The sequence below is a fragment of the Phaethon aethereus genome (assembly GCF_964289735.1).
Source record: "Phaethon aethereus genome assembly, chromosome: 2".
NCBI lineage: Eukaryota > Metazoa > Chordata > Aves > Phaethontiformes > Phaethontidae > Phaethon > Phaethon aethereus.
The window spans coordinates 23,374,595-23,394,648 of NC_138582.1; the positions used below are offsets into that span (position 1 = coordinate 23,374,595).

The 20,054-nt window shown below is 37.9% G+C and overlaps 1 protein-coding gene across 1 annotated transcript in view; it reads right to left on the reverse strand.

The window, feature by feature from the left end:
• Positions 1 to 6,556: 6,556 nt before the first annotated feature.
• The window catches only part of FZD6 (frizzled class receptor 6), a gene marked incomplete at both ends in the record, with an annotated part of 28,745 nt that continues 15,247 nt past the window's right edge, over positions 6,557 to 20,054 (reverse strand). Inside the window, 5 exons of the mRNA XM_082015244.1 lie at positions 6,557 to 6,713; positions 7,215 to 7,643; positions 8,918 to 9,066; positions 11,144 to 12,161; positions 14,581 to 14,777. Of these exons, the coding sequence (XP_081871370.1) occupies positions 6,557 to 6,713; positions 7,215 to 7,643; positions 8,918 to 9,066; positions 11,144 to 12,161; positions 14,581 to 14,777 (1,950 nt within the window). The remainder of the gene's footprint in view (positions 6,714 to 7,214; positions 7,644 to 8,917; positions 9,067 to 11,143; positions 12,162 to 14,580; positions 14,778 to 20,054) is intronic.

Genomic DNA, 20,054 nt, shown 5'->3' on the forward strand with positions numbered 1-20,054 from the left:
GAAACCACAGGTCTATACCCACCCAAGCTGACTGACATAAAATATGCAGAAGATGGTGGATACAAGAGGATTTGGTCACAGAAACAGATTAGTTGGCCCAGGACACTCAACACTTGCACAAAACTTCCTGTCTCACAGGCGAGACAGAGAGCGGGACAGTGCCACAACTCGGCGATGACGGATCTGAACACTCATGGTCGCTTTGGCTCTGCCCATTGAACGTAGCGGTGCAGCCAGGAGCCCGCAGCATTCCTGAGACCTGGCTGCTCACACCCACAGTGTCCAGGCGCCCTGACCTCCGTGAAGAAGCACCATGGCTTGCTGCAAGCAGGGCTGTGGAGCTTCTGGGCAGCAGCCACCTCATCTGTTCGCTGATGACCCACTGTCACCAAAAGGGCAATGGATTTACAGGGGCTGGTGGGTCAGGCACAGTGAGAGAGGGTCACCATGAGCGGGTCATCCCATATGTAGGCCCAAGGATATTTCAGCAGATAACCTCTTGCATTAAAATGATTATATGTGCTAAAATAGAAACCTTATTTGACTGGTATCAACAACTGACTAGTGCAATGGCGCTGGAAAGGATCAAGCACAAAACTGCATCCCTGGCTCAGGTGGAGATGAACTTGTGTTTGGCCAGGACAGTGAAAGACCTACTAGGTTCCTGTGAATAAAAATGTCTTTTCAGGTCCTTCTTCGAGTTACCTTTTTTACAGCGGATGCTCATCTAACTATGCTTTTGTGAGGCATGACTGTTTCTAGTGTAGTTTCCTTACTTCTGTCCTTGTAACTTTGCTGTAATTACAGCACCTCCCGGTTGATTAAAAATCTCATAAATGAGTTCACAATTTCCCATTGCTAAGTAGAGAAACTGTCAGTATGTGTGCCCTAAAAATATCTAATGCTGTTGAGGTTATATTAATTTATAAGGCAAAGTCCTCCCTCATTTTTTATTGGATGTGCTTTTTTGGTCTTTCCAACCGGCGTGGTGACTTTCTACTTCTCTCCATAGGGAACCTCATTCCGACCATCAGCTTCTTTCACAGTGTCCATTCTCTGGATGATCATGCCTACTAACATCACATTTTAAGAAAAATAGCTCTGATTAATTTCCATGGCGAGTCCCGACTTCATCCAGCCCCGTATATTTGCATTTCATCTGCTCAGCGGCATGTCACACCCCTGCCAGTGACGGAATGATACACGTCTGGATTGTTAATCCCTGTAGTGCATCTGCTTGTTCTTTAGCTGAAGTCCGGATCACAGTCCTGCCTGTAGGAATCTGGAAGGAGAGCAAGTCCGAGAGAGGACTGTGTCCAGCGGGCAACATCGGTGACTCAAACCCAGTGCCAAGAAACCCCTTCAGCTGCTTCAGCATCCTCAAATCCTTCATCTTCGGCTGGGCCATTCAAGACCTGCATGCACTCTTGGATAGTAGGTATGATACTGCTAGAGCGGGGTCTGGAGAGAATGCAGCTTCCCAGATGGCCTAAGTGATCAACTAATTAAATAACTTCCTAATAATTTTCTCAGGGACCTTATCTGGCAGTGACTTATTTTTGTCCCCATGTCATTTCTTGTGATCCAATTTATGTGGTCAAGCAGAGCATCAGAAAGATAAACTGGGATGCACATTATCTTCACAAGGATAGAGATACTTTGCTCATCCTTCATACACAACAAACACGGAACGTGCTTTTTCCTGTTAAGATCCCTTTGGTGGCCGTGTCTAGTGATCCCACCATCATCTCTAACTTACAAACCAACTCAATGGAAGTAAAATTTCTTCCTGCTGTTTCTCTTCACTTTGTATGTCGAGAGCGAGTCCTAAAATATCAGTGTATTCCTCTCCGCTTGAAACACCCGATGTTCTCTCACGACTATGCTGCCATACCTGAGAGCATGCTCTCTGGGCTGGAGACCAGTGTCCCTCCAGTTCACCTACGCCCAGTCCTCAGCGCCCATTTAGCACCTCCCTTCCACAAAACCTGCTTTCTGCCACACAGCTCTTCTTCCAGAAACTATCCTCCTCTCCAGCTCCTGTTTGTGCTGAGAAACCAGCTGTGAGCCATTTAATGAAGGTAGGTTTAAAGATACCTCAGGTTTGTCACTATTTTAACTAGCGAGACCTCAAATAAAGCAAACTTTTATTTTCGATTTTTAGGTTTAGTTTCAATGAACAAAGTTGAAATACAGGGAATAAGTATTAATGAAGAGCTCAGATATAAGCGTCCCGGCATGTTTTTAATCTTTTAATTATACTTTGCATCTTAAGCACTTTTTAATGGGAATTAAAATCTGGTTAATGTACAGAAGCGGGTTTCATAGATGTACATCAGAAAGATACTCTAGGCTCCGCTCCTAGGGATACAAAGCAGACGGCTCACGAAGGTGTGGCATAGGTTGCCCAACTTCATTATTTTTAATTACAGTTAAACCCTAGTCCATTAAAAAAATAGAGAAGTATAATAAGGGACAAAAATAAGAGCGAAAAAGTAAGTGCAAAAAAAGGTAACGCACAGGAAATAACATTTATTCTCATGAGACTCTAAAATACCTTTGATGCCAGCAGTCTAAATCCCTGTGAATGCCAGTGGTTAATACTGGCAGAGATCTTTACCAGGGAATACAGCCAAGGAGCGAGCGGTCAGACCTTCCAAGACCGACTCAACGAGCGGCCAGCGTCGGGGAGGGATGCAGCATTTCTCCTTTGACGTGCAGCGATCTGAAATTGCACGTTGAGACCAGGTGGTCGGACTTCAAAGGGAAAGGCGATTCCTCATCCCGTTCAGCTACTGCATGGTTCAGTGCTCTGTAGATCGTTAACCGTATTTTGACTGAAGTTTAGCTTTTCATATTTAAGTATTTTCTTTTTCACTTATGAAATGCAACTAGATTTGACCATCTTTAAACCCAGGTATATTCTGCATCCTGTGAAGAAAAAGGACCTAGAGTTCCGTGTCAATCACTTGAACAACTGGCAAAGAAAAAAGTATGTTGCTTCAGCTTGTTAGTACTCCATACCTGAATTGTTTTTTCTTTAAGTTTAGAAAGCAAAAGGATTTAAAAATATTTCAAATACTGCTGATATTTTTCTTATTATGTGCTAATAGCACCTTTCAAATGTTACAAATAGAAACAAAATGCCATTTTTTTTCCATATTCTGGGTTCGTTTTGCAAACTTGGACTATTTTTTCCAAATATATATGTAGCTGTATTTTATACTCTAGGTAAACTTTACCCTCATTTTCACTAAAAAAAAAAAAAATAGCAAAATAGGATAGTAAAAGAGATTATGCACAAAATGTACCATAAAACTACTGTTGTGGTAATCTCAGGTACTGTTTATATCACAAGTCAAATATGATTTAGTATGTTAAATTCATCTCACCCTGTGAAAGACTTTCTATGCAACCTCAAAACTCAGCATAATGCATATTTTGAAGTGATTTTCTCAGTGAATCTCTGTCATAAAAGAGAAGTAAAAGACCATTTGGCACACATTTTTTAAGGCTTGGAGAAGTTGTCAGTATCCTTTATTCTCGCTTTCTGAAAACGAGACTAAAATGGCTGTATCAATCTTTTAAATTATTGGATTTCTAGTGCATCTTTCAGAAGATAGCCAGTCACGATTAAATGACTTAAGTTGATGGGGACATTCCAGTAATAAGTTATTCTTACAGTTTAAGAAAAGCCCTTTTAATATGAATTGTCTATTTTCAGTTTTAACTTTGGTCAGGTAACAGATAAAAGCAAATAACCCAAACACCTTTTGTTAGAGAAACTGTTTATGAGGGTCTTTACAGTCCATCACTGTAAGGCACTCCTCCATACCCTCACCCATCTCCACACCTCTCTTTTCCAGTTTCTTTCCCCCCCGTCATTTTTGTGGGCATTCAAAATGTCTGTTTTAGCTTTCCAGTCACTGCTTGGGCATTTCAAGGTTAAAGCATCCAGGAATCGCAATCTCTGCAGCTGTAAAGGTCACCTTTATAGCCACTGCCTCGCCTAGAGAGGTGGTGGATGCGCCATCCCCGGAAACCTGGAGAACTCACGTTCTGTACGTGATTTCTGGTACAGCAGCACTGGAACACACAAATGCTACAGTCTCATTTTACCACTAATGCGTCTCACTTCCAATGAATGTTATGATTACTGCTCAGTTAGTATTTCACAGTTCTTTGAAAATGTATCTATTTTTAAGCCTACAGTATTGCTGTAACTTCAAAATTAGTTCGTATCCGTCTTTTCTAGAGCAGTTGCCACAAAAGCATGACTTCACTGAACTACCTAAAAAAGGGAATAATATTAAATAAATTTAAAATGTCTATCAATATTTTAAGAAGATACAGCAAGAGCACAGTGTGGAAATACATATTCTATGTAATCTGAAAGAGGTCTTTAACTAGAGGTCATGAAAGAAAGAATCTTCTAAATGTTAGGATGAAAGAACTAGTTCAGTTTCTCACTCTTTCCTAACTCTCCATGTTCATGTGAACAATTCCCAGCATTGTTCTTGGTTTCTCACTTACATAGGAGGGATAAAAACACTGCAATATTTATTACCTGACACAGCTCTCAGAAAAAAATACATTGAAGTGTCTTCGGTGCAGAAACACTACAGTAATACAGCAACAAACATACTACGTGTAGTTAATAAGAAATATCAACTCAGAAGGTCTTACTATACAACAGTACATTTTATTACCAACAAAGACAGTAATAACAAAACTACTGAACACATGTATAAAGTTACCCGCTTACAAACATGACTACAAGAATGAAGGGTACTTAGTGTGCCCTTCCACAAGAGACTTTTCAGATCTTTCTCACTGTCCTTCTCAGCAGCAAGAATTCTGTATATTTTAAATGGGGAAATTATAAAAGAAATAGCATCTAAGGCAATAAATTACAAATGCTAAAATGCCGATGCCATAGTATAAAGGTAAATACTGTCCATTTTTAATGGACAATAGATAAAACAAATAACTTTGGTTTATCAGAACTGTAGTTCCTGTTGATTCAGCATTTACACAACCTTTGTACCATGCAATTTTGCTTGATTCTTCAAAGCATCACCATAAATGCTGCCCAAATTAGAACATAATCATTTCTCTGCATATCAAAATATTGAGAAATATTCTTATTAATAATCAAATGCAAGATGCCGAGTGTTCTTAAAAAAAATACATTGGCATTTAGGGTTAGAAAACAGCAAAATTCTGACTCCAAATCCATCTCAAGTGATAAATCGCGTTGACTTCATTGGAGCCAGGATTTCCTGAGCGCCAAACATTAAAATTCTTATCCTGAATTCTTGTCCTGAGACCAGGACACCATGTCAGTAGTACTTGCTCTTGAGAACGACCCTATCATAAGAAAGGCTACATGTACAAAGACCTTTTTGATTTAAAGAAAATATATTGCTGTAGCTTATAGAAAATTAAGCTTTTTAGAAAAAGTTATCTTGTTTTCAGTAAATATATTGTTAAACAAGCCTGTATATTAATAACTCAGCAGTTTATTTCCTGCAAGGTATTTCTCCACAGAATTAAAAAAAAAAAATCCAGTTACTTGCATAGAAACAATGTGAAACATACACTTTCACTGCAGCTCAGTAAAAAAAATCCCAAAGCGTGTACTTCAGATTCTGTCCCCGACACTGCCAGGGCTCTGAAGTGTTTTCGTCTTTGGCACGACGCACTGGAACACCACACCAGGAGGGGCTCCACAAGCATTTTTCTGAAGCAGTGCTGCATCTAATGTTATCCCTGTAACAGGACAGGCAGATGCCTGACCAGTCTTGCCCCAAATGCGCAGTGTATGGTGCATATAAAGGTACAATCTGCTTTACTCAGAAGTAAATAACATTGTCTGATCACCACAGGTCTGTAACACCCAACGGAAGCACGTTAACTTTACCAAGTTTGTACAATACATACAAAACAGTAGTCCCAAATATTGACCTTACGCAGTCAGCTATTTACAAAATTCATTTTTATGTACAAAATAAACCACTATAATTCCAGATTCCCTTTCATATTCAGTGTACAAACTACCATAAAACAGTGCTATAATTGATACATCATCACACATAATTTAGAGTATTTATAAATTTGTGGATCCCTTAAGAGATACTGCCGTTTAAGACATAGTAAAAAAAGAGGGGGAAAAATTTAGTAAGTTTTGAAAAATATCAAAGATGGAGCTGTAATTTTTATGCCTTGAAAAGTAACAGTGCTTTCTAAGCATTATTTTAATGCAATTTATTACAAAGTGTTCTTTATGTTGGGAATAATATCTGTTTCTCTCCTCTTTTTCTTAAATTACTGCTAGTCAATCCACCTACATCCTACAGAACTTCAATTATTCCTGGATAGGGTTAAATATAGTACATTATTGCTAGCTGTCCCCACAACAAAACTTAGATTTTTTTTAAGTGCAAAGCAAGATATGTGTGTTTTTTAATAAGGCACAGATTACCAGTTATTTCCAGTGTAACACAGAATCCATCAGTTTTATACATTGAAAATGTTCATATAAATTTTCAATCTTTCAAGGGTTTGAACTGTTTCCTGAATCCAACTCTCTTCTGGTGTCTGAAGGCGAGTAGACAAGTAGTGATACGGAAGCTGACTGTGAGACATCAGGTATTTGGGAACAGCTGCTTTGTAATGGAGGATATTCAATAAAATCATTTTTAGGAGTTATTCTGTAAGTAACGAAAAATAAAACACGGGGAGTCAATTTTAAGCACAATGCATTACACTGCAAAAAATACACTCTTAGCAATGAAATTATATTATATCTTAAGCTATATTCTTTTCAAGAGAACACAATACAGTTCTGTATACTTTTCTAAGCTTCGTGTCACCATTGTTCTTTTTCAGACTTGTGACCTCTCAAAACAATTGCACTGCAGCCACAGGTTTCTTGAGGGTCACTGTTCAATCATACAAAAATATCCTATGAGCTACGGTCCAGCCCTCAACATTTAAAAGGAAAAGAAGAATCCTACAAAAATATAAAATAGCCCGTATGCTAAAGATACATGGCCATAGAAATAGCTTGTAAAAATTAAGTACTCGAGAGCTACTGAGGGTTAACTGTATACTCAGAGTATACTGATTTTTCAGAGAGAAAGAAATAGAAAACTTACAAAAATAGCAGTAATACCCATAAACAAGCAAAAGATTGAGTTAAGGAACCTCACCTTCCTTCACCTACTCTCTTCATACTCTCAGCCAAGCTACTCATATCACATGTGCTATCTGCTTTGTTTCTTTTTTCCACTTGATCCACAGCCAGTTTAGAACTAGATAACATTTGATCTCCACTCTTTTCGCCTTCCTCGACTCTTCGGGCCGACGTTCCACCTGCCTCTACCTCCTTCTCAGATGTCTCTGGAGAGGTTTTAATTTCTGCAACAGTTTCTTGGCTTAAGTAATCATGATTAGTGATTGCCACTGCAGACGTTCCATGATTTGTTGTGCCACCCGTACTAGTCCCCATTGACTTTGAAATGACTTTCAATCTGTGCGAAGTTGACTTGTAGTGCTTCTTTTTATGTTTAACTTTGGAATTGTGCCTCAAGAAAAATTCGCATGATTCTTGCAGCACTCTTCGACTCTCACTGATGGGACTGAAAGAAAATACAAGCACGTAAATGAATGAAGAGAAGAACCTTAGATATAATGTAATGCACCTTTGTACAGAAAAAAAGTGAAAGAATAGCAACCAATGATGCAATCTGAGCTGGATGTTAACGAACAAGAGGAAATAATTATATGTGAAAACAGGAGGAAAAAAAAGTCTGATCATAATGGCTCCAAAGTAATTATGTCTGTGGAACAAAAATAAAGCAGATTTCTACATTTCTTACTTCTGCAAGTAGATCCAATGGCTTCAGTAGATTAATCATCTACAAGAGGAAAGCAGGATTAGCTCATAAGCAGCTGTATTACCAAATTAACTTTATGTAAAGTAAACCTCATTCAAGTTAAAAAAAAAGGTAAGCATTACAAAACTGACTTAATTATTTTTAACTTCTTATAGCTGAAAGCAGTTAACATCTGAAACACAAGAAAAATTATACAGGAAATGGAAAAAGAGAGGAGAGGGAACGGAAGCTGTAAGATCACCATCAAGGAATGTAGATGTAAAATAAAAGGAGCTTAAAGACTGCTGCCTTGGGAAATCCAAATAAATAAAAAGATCTAAAAATACAGTAAAATTTACAAGTAACACAGATAATCTAAAATGAAATAATCAAGGAATAAAAGGAATGGAAAAAATGACAGCTACAAGAAAGGAAGATGACATTTATAAGCTGTTTAAGTTCACAGATATACATTTACTGAAATTAAGTAATAAAACTGAAGTATTCTGTTTCAGAAAAAAAAAAAGTAGATTAATAAAATAAAAGTGATACTAAGGAGAGTTCAATGAAAATTAATTTTAAAGTAAGACAAGCCTGACAGAGGGGAAAAGCAACGGATGTTATTGTTGCATAATCTTAAACACTGCTAAGTACTATATGAAATGAAGTAGTCAGAACACATGAAAGGATCTAAGTTGATGGCTGAAATTATCTTCACTCATTTGACTGGAAACCAGAGATGTATTAGCCAATGCTAAACACAACAATATGTCTTCCGCTCTATGAAGAGAACAGATCAGCAGAGGGAAACATTTTCTATATAGAGAATACTGTCAAAAAGTCATTGCATATGTAAAACTTCCACAGAGGCCAATGGAATTTTTCTGATGCCCATATACAGCATTTGGACTCTGAAAAAGAAAGAGTCTCAGGACAATGTTTTGATTACCTGAGCTATATTTAAGAAACATGTCTGAAATCCAACTTATTTTGCAGTATACACCTAAAAAAAACAGGAATAAAAAAATTGTTCTTACTCTCTTTTGCGGTTTCTGTTGAAGAAATTGGCCCATTCAGAACAGGTCTTTTTACTTCCCACCCAGAAGACTGGAGATATGCCAACAATTAATGTCAGCAAGTATTTCATCAGAAACAAAAATATTTCTGGTCTTGCGAGTGCTTTTGCCTAGAAGATAACAAAGTTTAATAAATGCACTTGTTGATTTATTTTTTAAATGCAGAAAACAAATTATGTAAAACAGAGACTTTCTCCTTATGGCTGTTGTTCTTTGTTGAGGCTTGTACAGTGGACAAATGTAAGACATGCACAGTCAAGTCGGACCTGGTTAATGTCTACAGCTGAGTACTCAGAGAAGAGATTAGTCAGAAGGAAATATCTTTCTTTTAAATTGAAAGGAAAGATAATTTGGAGGGTAATAGCGTTAGTAACCATGTTCTTCAGAGATAGTTTGTATGCATAAGATTTATCCCTTCAACTTAAAAGAAACAGTAAGTAGATGAGTTGGGAGTTAATCAGATTAGACAGCATCTTCAAGAAGCTGCAGGGAACTACATAATACTTTTCTGTTTATTGCAAAATTAATCCACTTATTTGCAAAACTGGATCATAGGAGCTGAGACATTTAACTCTGTAAGAGATTATTATCTTCCGCTCCCAAGCTGCAAATTTAATTTACATTACCTGGCTTATCTGCCAGTCCCAACTACAAAAGTCACTATTTTTGATGGCCAGGTAACATTAGCTACTTAAACTGAAGTTTGTTTTTATTTGGTTTTCACCTGGCCAATGTAATAAAAGTCTACAAGCTAGGTCAGGTAAGCCAAGGCCGAGCACACCACTTCAAGCTACTCCATAGTTAGCACATGCTGTTTATTACAGGGACAGATCCCATTAAGTATGTCTTTGTGTAACTTTGCCTGTTGCTATTTACTCTTTCCAATATGTTAATTAAAGGCTGAAAATACATGCTCCTTCTGCCTTATTATGCCAAGCTGTTATATATAAGCTCTACAAAACAAGTTGTTTTTTTAAAAAGCTTAAAAGCCTTGTTTTCAGCTTTGTGCATTTTGGACCATTTAGGCTGATACAGAGCTCAGTGCAAAACCCGCTGAAGACAAAGTGCACTTCTTAAGAATCGTGATGGATGCAAAAATAACCAAGAAGTCTGTGAGCTGTGCTACTCTCAGCTTACACTGACTTCAATACAGAGGATACAGAGGATGTTTAAGAATGTAGAACGATCAAGTCTTATCATTCCATAATGCCTGTATTTATATTCCTCTTTTTAATGATAGTTTATTGCAGTAAAAACATAGACAGTAAGTGCAAAGCAATGAAAGATGACACAAGACACTTGCATTTCTCTTAGTGATGCTGTCTTCTTTTATATTTGTTCTTAAATGGAAAGAAACAAACCACAAATTACTTGCCATTGCAGGGAGTTCTATATACTTAGAAGAGGTTTAATCCATAGCGAGTACTGAATGTGGGCAGATTTACTTTAAAAGCCTTTCCAAGGAAGTATTTTTAAGAGTCAAATGTTAAAGATGAACACCTCTGCAATTTAAAGTGCTGTTGGGTTGTTTGGGTTTTTTTTTTTTTTCTTTTTTGTTGGTTTTATGTTTGGTTGGTTTTTTTTAAAGATTTCTTCACATTACTGAAAATCAGCCTGCAAATGACAGCTATCGTGGAAAAAATATACTGGAAATTTGTTTTGTAATTTCAAGTGGTTTATACTTCTACACTTTGAAGAAAAAAAGATGAAAGTTACTTTAAATTTATGATTATAAGCAACATTTTAAATCCAATTTAGACTCTATTTTCATGAATCATTATTTCAGCTTCAACTGAAATCGATGCAAATTCACCTTAGGTACTTTGATACTGAGCTAAGCACCCAAATACTGGGCAACTACTTTTAGGAATAGATACTGTGAAGAATGCTCTTCCCTACAACACAATTTGTAACATGAAGTTCAAATATTGTAAAGATTATATATTCCCTTTAGAGCGGTAAGTTTGAATTTAATTGCTGAGTGCTATCAATTTGATAAGCAAAAAATTTCAAGGCAAAAGTATGATACCGCCGATTTTGACTTAAAAAGCAACTAATGACTGCATGTTCTTGAACTGATTACTTAATGTGAAAATAATTTACTAACTGCACAGTAGATACGGTGACACATAAGGGTTTTTGCTAACTAACTTTCCAGTATTATTTATAAAGAAAACTGCTACTTGCCTGATAAGGACAAGGAATATGGTACTGGTCACAGTGGTCAAACACCCAAGTTGTTTCCCAGATTTTCCGGTTCACCAGTTCATAGACATAACATCCAAGAAGTGCTACAAGTGGCACCAAGTATAAACCACTAAAAACTCCAATTCGGATCATAAATTTCTTTAGCTTCTCCTGGTTTCTGCCATCATGCTGTATGACTTGACGCACATGATTTAAAGAAATAATACCAGCTAAAAGAAGAGAGAGACCGAAAAAAACACAAAGGCACAACGGCAAAAGCACAAAGTACAGAGAGGCATCCAGATCATAGAGACCCACAAAACAAACTCCACTAATATTGTCCCCTTCAACTTTGTTCATTGCAAGGAGCATAATGGTTAGAAAACCAGGTATTCCCCACGCAACTGCGTGGAACCACATGGCCTTTTGTGCAATAGCTTCACAGCTCCATTTTCTTCCTGCTGCAAGGAACCAAGTGATTGTAAGAATCACCCACCATATAGTTCCTGCCATCGTGAAAAAATACAAAACCATGAAAAGGACAGTACAGGCTTTGTTTTGGGAGCCAAGAACAACTGTTTCACCAATTTCTAACTTGTCATCTGCCTCGTTACAGGCAGTTCTGTTCCCAAGTAAAAATCCGATAAAGTACATTAGAGAGACTATGCTGTAACAAACGGAATAATATATGATGGGTCTCTCTGGGTACCTAAACCTTTTAACATCAATCAGAAAAGTCAGGAATGTGAAAAGTGTAGCACAAAGACAAAAGATCGAAACTATTCCAATGAAGCTTTTCGCAACATCCAATTCGTAATTTTTGAAGTACATATTGGGACATGGGGGTGCACACTGATCAATTCCCAGAAACTTGTAGCCTTGTCCATTGGTAGTGTGTAGGTGTCGTGGACACCAAAATCCATAATCCCTTCGGGTCTGGCCTGGGGTCTTCTGAGTTCCATGTATATCTGTGGTTACAGCAGCAGTAGCAGGAACACTCTCATCACAATTGACTAGTCTACATAAATAAACAGAAGAGGAAATATCTTAATACCCCTCACCCTCAACAATCGTTATTTCTTACAAATAAGAAAAATCTGATTCTAAGCACTGTTAAATTTTATAGATAATGCAAAATGTGCATTATGTAAAAAAAGACAGGTGGCATTTTAAAAAACAGACTTCAAATATTTTGTGTTTAGAAGCCTATTCAAACACAGCTATTTAATTGTTGTTCTTTGCCTGTTGTTTCATTGCTTATGCAACACTACTCAAGTTGCAATTGTTCTTTCAGACTTTTAAATTCTACTAAACTCTTATATATGTACATTAAAATATTTCCAGCAGTTGTGTTTTTAAAATCTGGATAACAATAGACTGTTGGAGACAACAAACAATCTTGTCAAAATGCAAGCTTCAACCAAGAAACAAAGAAAGAAGGCTGATGGTACCTATTAACTGATGACTAGTATATGATTATTATTGTAACTTTTTGTTACAGTGATATTTCATTGTCAACAACAATAAAACTACCTAACTGAAAAAGACAAAACCAAAAAATTATCACTATTTTAGCAATGTTCATTTAAAAATTTCTCAAAAGGCAGTTTCTCAAGGGTTGCACACATTGGACATAACATGGGTGGTTAGTGGTTACATAGTATTAGCAGTGTTGGACATATCTTCAAGCTAGATTATGTAAGTATAACTCATGAGTATAACTCAAACAGGTAAGCATTTACTCAAAACAGGATTAATATCTACATGCATTCCAAGTTTAAGCACATATTTAAAAAGAACAAGTTTTGCATTCTAGCTTTTAAAGTAAGATTCTGTTATCTCAAACCATTCTTTGTCAACCACTATTGTGACAGTCTCTCAATGTCAGTTTGTAAGCTCCGCTTGAGCTAAAAAAACCCTTCAGTTCTTTCTCTGCATTATCATGCTGCCCAAATAAATCCAGACTAATTAGTAAGAAAACTGATTCTGCAGCAGATTCTTTCATTAACCACAGGCCAGACTAGTATGCACGGGAACAGTGTGAACTTTATTCACCCATGTCTTCATAGGCATTATGTACGTCTGTAAGAATACAAGGGTGTAAATCTCAGGATTCTGGTTACTGCCCATCCTCATGCCAGCTCCTCTTCCCTGGGCTCCAGCAGCAGGGTGTCTGCTGTTGTAAGAACACCCTGCATTACAGGGACTTCTCTGTATCGGCTGTTGGGCAGACATCATTTCAGATACAAACAGAGCAGGTTCATTTTCAGTAAATGCTAGCAGTAATAGACTAGAATAGGTAAATGTAATTTGATTTAAAATGTCATTTGAAAGATCTGTTGAATAACTGGATTCACTTCTAATTTTCCTAATTTTTCAAAACAATTCTTGAAGGCATTTGCTGCACTGAGTGGCACTACTGTTGCATACATAGCAGCTCACACTAGATGGGAAGTTTTCTTTGTTTTTGCTTTCTCGTTTTAAAACCCCACAACTTCAATTTTTCTGCAGAACTAAGGGAAATGGCATTAATGCCATCTGCCACATTCACTCCAATATGGATTTCTACCAGAGATCATGGCACAGGAGTACTGTCCCAGCTCTCCCTCAGCCTTATCACAGATTAGCAACTGCATGGGAGTTAGAAAAATGATTTGAGTTTCCACTCTGCTCCTTTCCTGTACTTCCTGCCCCGACGTATGTTTAAAAAAAACCCATCTGGCCTTAATCATTTATAAATATCTGCAGTTGAAGGTCAGCATCTCAAGAAGACTAAACTGGAATGTTTTCAGTGGTTTTCATGTAATATATATACACTCATCTTTTCCCCAAATGTAGTATTAACTGTCCTCTCTGGAACAGACACATGAACATCTTTGAGAAAAAGGTGAAATTTTTAAAAAAGAGACTTTTGGCAGGCAGTATAGGGAAAGAAACACAAGATTGAATTTGCACATTTAAGCAGTTCGGAGTAAGATAAGGCTTCTACTATTTAATGCTCTGTGACCATTCAAATATTTCATATTTCATATTTCATTATTTTATGAACAATTATTTATAAAACCCCTATGAAGAAAGTATGATCATCCCTAGTTTAGAAAGCAGAAATAAAAGCAAAATATATGTTGTAACACTTAATATTTTAAATTTCACCGAACTTATAGCAAAAAGCTGCTTTTTGCAGGGATCTGAATACTGAAAAGAACTGCCGCAGAACTCAGTTGCAAAAAAAGTCATAAGCAGGAAATGCAGGTGAACATTTGAATAATTAAAAAGTTTAATAAAAAAATAGTCCTCTGCATAAGCACTGTAAGGTCACCAGTGACGAGGAAGCAACAGCAAGGTGATATCTAACATTCTGCCTCAGATTTTCAAGTTAGTCTGGGTCAAATATGAAAATATCATGCCCACCACCTTCAACATAAAGAATACCCCACCTGGTACATTCCAGCTCTTCAGGCCATGTGATTCCAAAAGTGTCCATCAACTGCTTACAGTCAGAATACACTTTCTCACAGAGGCTTCGACAAGGGTGAATCACGTGAACTTGCTCCAGGCAGGCAGGGACAAAGGCTTTGCAGAGAAATGTGTGGACGTCTGGTGAACAGTGAAGATTCATAAGTGTAAGAAAAGGCTACGAGGAAGAAAAAGGCTTTGGTTAGTAACTTTAAGCATCAAAACTAACTTTCATCACTATGGCTCACATTTGTTCCCCTGTAGGTTTGAAAAAGTTACTAGAAAATAGAAAAGCTCCGATAGCACTTCTAGCCCAGCTCCTGCCCCAGGATCTTGGCCAATCTGTAACTGTTGAAACCTGATTTTTCTTATTTGACAGTAATAGAAATCTGAAAGGTATTATGGAAGCCCAGGATTAAAAAAAAAAAAAAAGGGGGGAGGTAAAACATTAAGTTCCTACATTCACCAGTCAGCTTCTCAATAAATGCCCTGAGCTTCTTCAAGGTAATCTGTCCCTGTAGTTCCTGTTAAATTACATTTTCAGCCCCAAGTGGTGTGTTGCACTCATCGTCTTCTCTCATGCTAGAGAGGATTGGGGTTTTTTTGATTAATGAGGTCCAAATATCATTATTCCTCAATTTTGAAACACAGCATTTCAAAATCTCAACATGACTGAGAATTTCTCTACCTGTATTACCAAGCACCAGGCAGTGAACAACTGATAACTTCTTACTAGAGTTCACAGAATTAAATTTAATGCAACTCTTCCCCCCCGCTCCCATTCATTCAACCCATTATTTACAGTCAGACAGGCTTTTAAGGAAAAACCCAACCTTCCTTCTCTATATTTTATCAACTTTACCAACAGGGAAAATTATTTTAGCTGAAATACTACCTTATGTGCAAACTTCAGACAAACCAGAAGTTGTCAGTCATTTTTGCAACTGCTGCATCGCTATAAGGGCAGCTTGTTGAAGGAAGCAAGCGACGACACACTAACAGCATCGCCAGCCGCGCTCCTGTACTTCTGTACGGGTCGAATGTCTAAAGGAGCGGGGCCAACAGACGGGAGCGGAGGTGCTGGGGGGCTGTGTGAGCAGGCCCTCGTGCTAGCAAGCACAGGCGGAAATAAAACCGAAGAAGCCAACCACACGCTGACAACCTGTTGGTGACTCTCTGGACACCTGCAGGCCAGACCACAGATCGGCTAAGGCCATGAGGTCATTGCCAGGACGCAGGGCACGTATATGGCACGCCGACGTTTGACCCACGCGGCGAGCGGCGGGGCGGCAGGCTGGCTCCTCTGGCCAGCTCAGTGAAACGGAGGGAAGTGGAGAGCGGCGGGTGGGGCGTGCGCGTGTCAAAAGGTTCTCGAAGAAGAACCAGAATAGCAACCCTTATTTTTGTCAGCTTTTAAGCATCCCAAATATATATATACCCATGCCCCAAGAGCAAGTCTTACTACTGAGCATGCGGTTTAAAAGGAACGACACTGATAAATAAATCTTCCCCTTCAGAATGGAATACCTACAAATCCTCAAGGAACCTTTGTAATAAACACAGGAACGTGTGTGGAGGAGGGGAAAGGGAGAAGATAAGGCAGAGCAAGAATAACAGAAAAACATTTTATGAAAAAGCGAAAAAAAAAGTTGGCACCATCCTTCAGAGCACTCTGGCTGCGTGCTGCATCTGCAGATGCCATTACAGCAGGCGCACAGAAGTCTGGTCCCTCCTGTGGATGTCTGTCTGCAGCTGCCTTCGCAGGAACCCAAGACTCCAGTATTTTATGACGAGGAGAGAAGTATAGCTCTGGTATAATGTAATCTAGTTCCAGGAGTTGGATTATTTCCTAAATACTACATGGCCTCAGATTAAAAAAAAATAGTCATGAGTTAACGGTAACTAAATTAAATTTCCTTTGCACAATGATGATGCTTGTTTTCTTTCCAATTAGATTTTATTTGCTCCAGAGTTTAATTTATGTTAGCTCTGTTCTTCCTGGCACTTACGATAAAAAAAAAAAAAAATAGCCTGGGTAGTCATACACAGCTCCTACAGAAATTGAGTTTACTTTTGAAATTAAGTCTTGTAGAAATTGTCTTGATTGTTATGAATTCTTCCTTTTTGTCACCCACAGTTCATCTCAGTTGATAAAAAATAATTTTCTAGAGCAAGTTTTGGGGTGCCAGTCAAGAACTTTTGCAGACTTAGGTAAAACAGCAATATTTTCTCTAGAAAGTGAGAATTTTTAAAAAAACAGTATTCATATCTACGAAACCAACTTTATCTACAGAGATATTTTACTAGCTATTTTGATTAGCAACTATCAATTTTTAAATAGCATTTTCCAACATCGCTAATAAGGCTAGATATCATAAGCTTGCTCCCTTGATACAGAAAATTGTATGAAGAATGCGATGTCTGGTGAAGAAAGTCAGGACATAACCCAACCTTTACCATTCTAACAGAGTTTCTGTTATATAAAAATAGATAAAAGCTAAAATATCACAAGAATCACTACACATCAATACATTACAGGCAGATAATGACAAGTGAAAATAAAATGTCTGCATGAGTTTTACTACAGCATGTTGTCAACGGCTAAATACTGTCATTTAAATAACGTATTTAAATACAAAATTATCTTAACAGATAAATGCAAAAATGCAAAATTGTAGAAAGCAAGCCATGCTGAGCCTGTACTGTAATCAGAGTAGAAATCCAAGGACTTGGGTTCCAAGAGTAACTGTTCTTACAATATTTCTTTCAGCTTGCTAAAAATAATTACCTTTTGACACCTGAAAGTACAAGCACAAGTTAAGGGCAGGAAGTTTGATGTTCTGGAAACACAAGCAGACCTTCCAAGTCAGACCAAAGGTGCATTTAGCTGGCCACCCCATTCTCACCACAGCTGCTAGCAAAGGGGGTATAACAAGACAAGCGGACATCCCTCCCAGTTTCCTACCACCAACAGTTTAGGAAACCAGCTCAGGTTATAACACCGCCGCTGTGTTGAAAAGACACCGACAGACCTCCTTTCTTCCTAGAATGAGTCTAGTCCCTTTTTCAATCATTCATGATTATACCCTTTGTAAAACAATACAACAGTAAGTTATATTGCATAATTTAACCAGGCACTGCTGAGAAAATACTGCATTTGTTTACTGTAACTCCTGGTTCTGTAACTGAGTTTGTGTTTTGACAAACAGCTAACAGACTACTCTCTACTATTTCCATGTCATTTTGCCATCCTGCTATCATCTACATATTATATTTATATGTCAGCATAATAATGTTTTAAATTTTTATTTCTATTCCTTTCATAATATACTTTGCCTTCTATCTGCTTTGACTACATTTGAACACTGACCTCACATTTCCACAGTGACAACAAAGATTCTTTTCTGAACGACAGTAACTAATATAATACTGTGCCCACCTACTTGTACGAATATTTTTCCCCCATATCCATTACTCTGCATTTACCATTCCTAAATCTCACCTATGATTTTATTGTCCAATTGCATCTATCACAAGACCTTTCTGCAACTCTTTAGTTGATTTTGTTTTATCAGCAAACCTCTTCTAGGTCATTTAGTAATTAGCTGTGTATCAGAGGTTTCAGTATAGATAACTAAGGGGAACGACCCTAGTCGTTCATTTGGTATAGGACAAAACTATCAGCTAATGATTTAATATTCTCCATTGTGAAAAAACCTTTATTTATTCCTTTTACTTCTTGTTCTTTAGGCAGGCATTGGAAAAGAAAGTCCCCGTTGAGTTACCAGCATATTTCCTTTAAAAATATAGATTATGACCATGTCAAAGCCTTGTTGAAAATTAAAGTATAATATACTGTCTGAATCACCCCTTTCAACAAATGTATAGACTCCATCAAAAAACTCCAATACATTTTACAGGCAATGAGTTACCTCAAACGAAAAACCTTTATAAAATGTAAAACTTTGCCTCAAGCACACACAAATGGGATTTGTAAAATACAGATTTATTTTCAGAAACCGCCTTCTTTTCCCGTTTAAGAACGGCAAAAGCGGTAGTGAATTGCACCTAGAACTCCGCTAACGATTATGTATCTTTAAATGTAGGCTTCACTTCCAGCTAGTCAATTTGGAAACATTTCATTATAGAAAATAATAGGTCTGCATTTCCTGATGGACCATAAAAGCAATTCTTACCAAAACCAAAGTATTTGCTCCTCCAGCTGCATGGTGTGTAAGCAAAAAGTGTACAGCTGAGATTACAAGATCACTGATAGTAAGAACACGTCCTTGAAGCAACTGGTTATCTGGACCACGGGTGTCCCAACCACCAACCATTTTTTACTCAAGTGGTAAGCTGGTTAACCTGCATGCATACACATGCTGATGTCTTGAACATCCAAGTCTGAGATCAAACTCAGAATCTAGTACCATCACCCCCTCCTCTTCAGGAAGTTCAGGATCTGCAGGTGGCACAATCACATGAAACAGGCTCTTCCAGGAAACCAAGGCCCTTGGCATTTCTACCACTAGCAACCACTGCCCTGTCACATGAAGGACAGAGACGAAAACTTGCAGATTCAGTGATGGCAGTGCTAAAAATAAAGTGAAACCAGACCCTCTTAAAACCAAGAATGGAGCCTCAAAAAGCCAGCAGAAGTCCTAAAATATAAATTCTCATCTCCCTGCCAAGGGGAAACAAAACCCAGTAAATATGAGGGAAACTAGACTACACTAACAATCTACCAAAAAAACCCTCCAACAAACTAATCACAACTAAAGCTGAAGATGAGGTAGTCTGTACCAACAAGGAGAAGCACTGCCTCAGGCAATAGCACTGAAGAACTGAGGGCTGTGAAATGCAAACTTTCCATTGCATTGTTAGTGCAGAGTATGAGATGGGCATGTGCCCTGTACAGAAACCTCCCAATGCAAAATGGACTGAACTAAACCCTGGGAACCATACACATATCCACTGTGGGCTGTAAATACGGCCAAACAATCAGAGGAGCAGAGCATCACTAGCCAGCAAGAGGAATATCCTCTACACCAAACAGAACACCAATGCTTTGCTTAGTAAATACTAGATTCTTTACAAAGTATGTCTATGTTATATTTTATCCAGAGGCAAAAAGCCAGACCACCTCAGAAATCCAGTTATGGTGTGGTCCTACAAACAATAACACAACTGAGATGAGTGAAAACAAATGGTGCAGAGTACAGAATAAATGGCTAGATGCAAACATGCTCTTAAACGTGCTTTGCCAACAAGTAAATTGCAACCTAGAACCGTATGCGAATTTCGTGCTCAGCATGCTTCTCTTACACATGCTTAGTGGGCTTACAAGTCCAAGACACAACAGAAACAAGCTCATTATTCCCGGCAGACAGTGCAGATGCTCTGTCCTACCTCATCTCATTTTATCCTAGAAAAAACTATTACCAGAGATGATCAG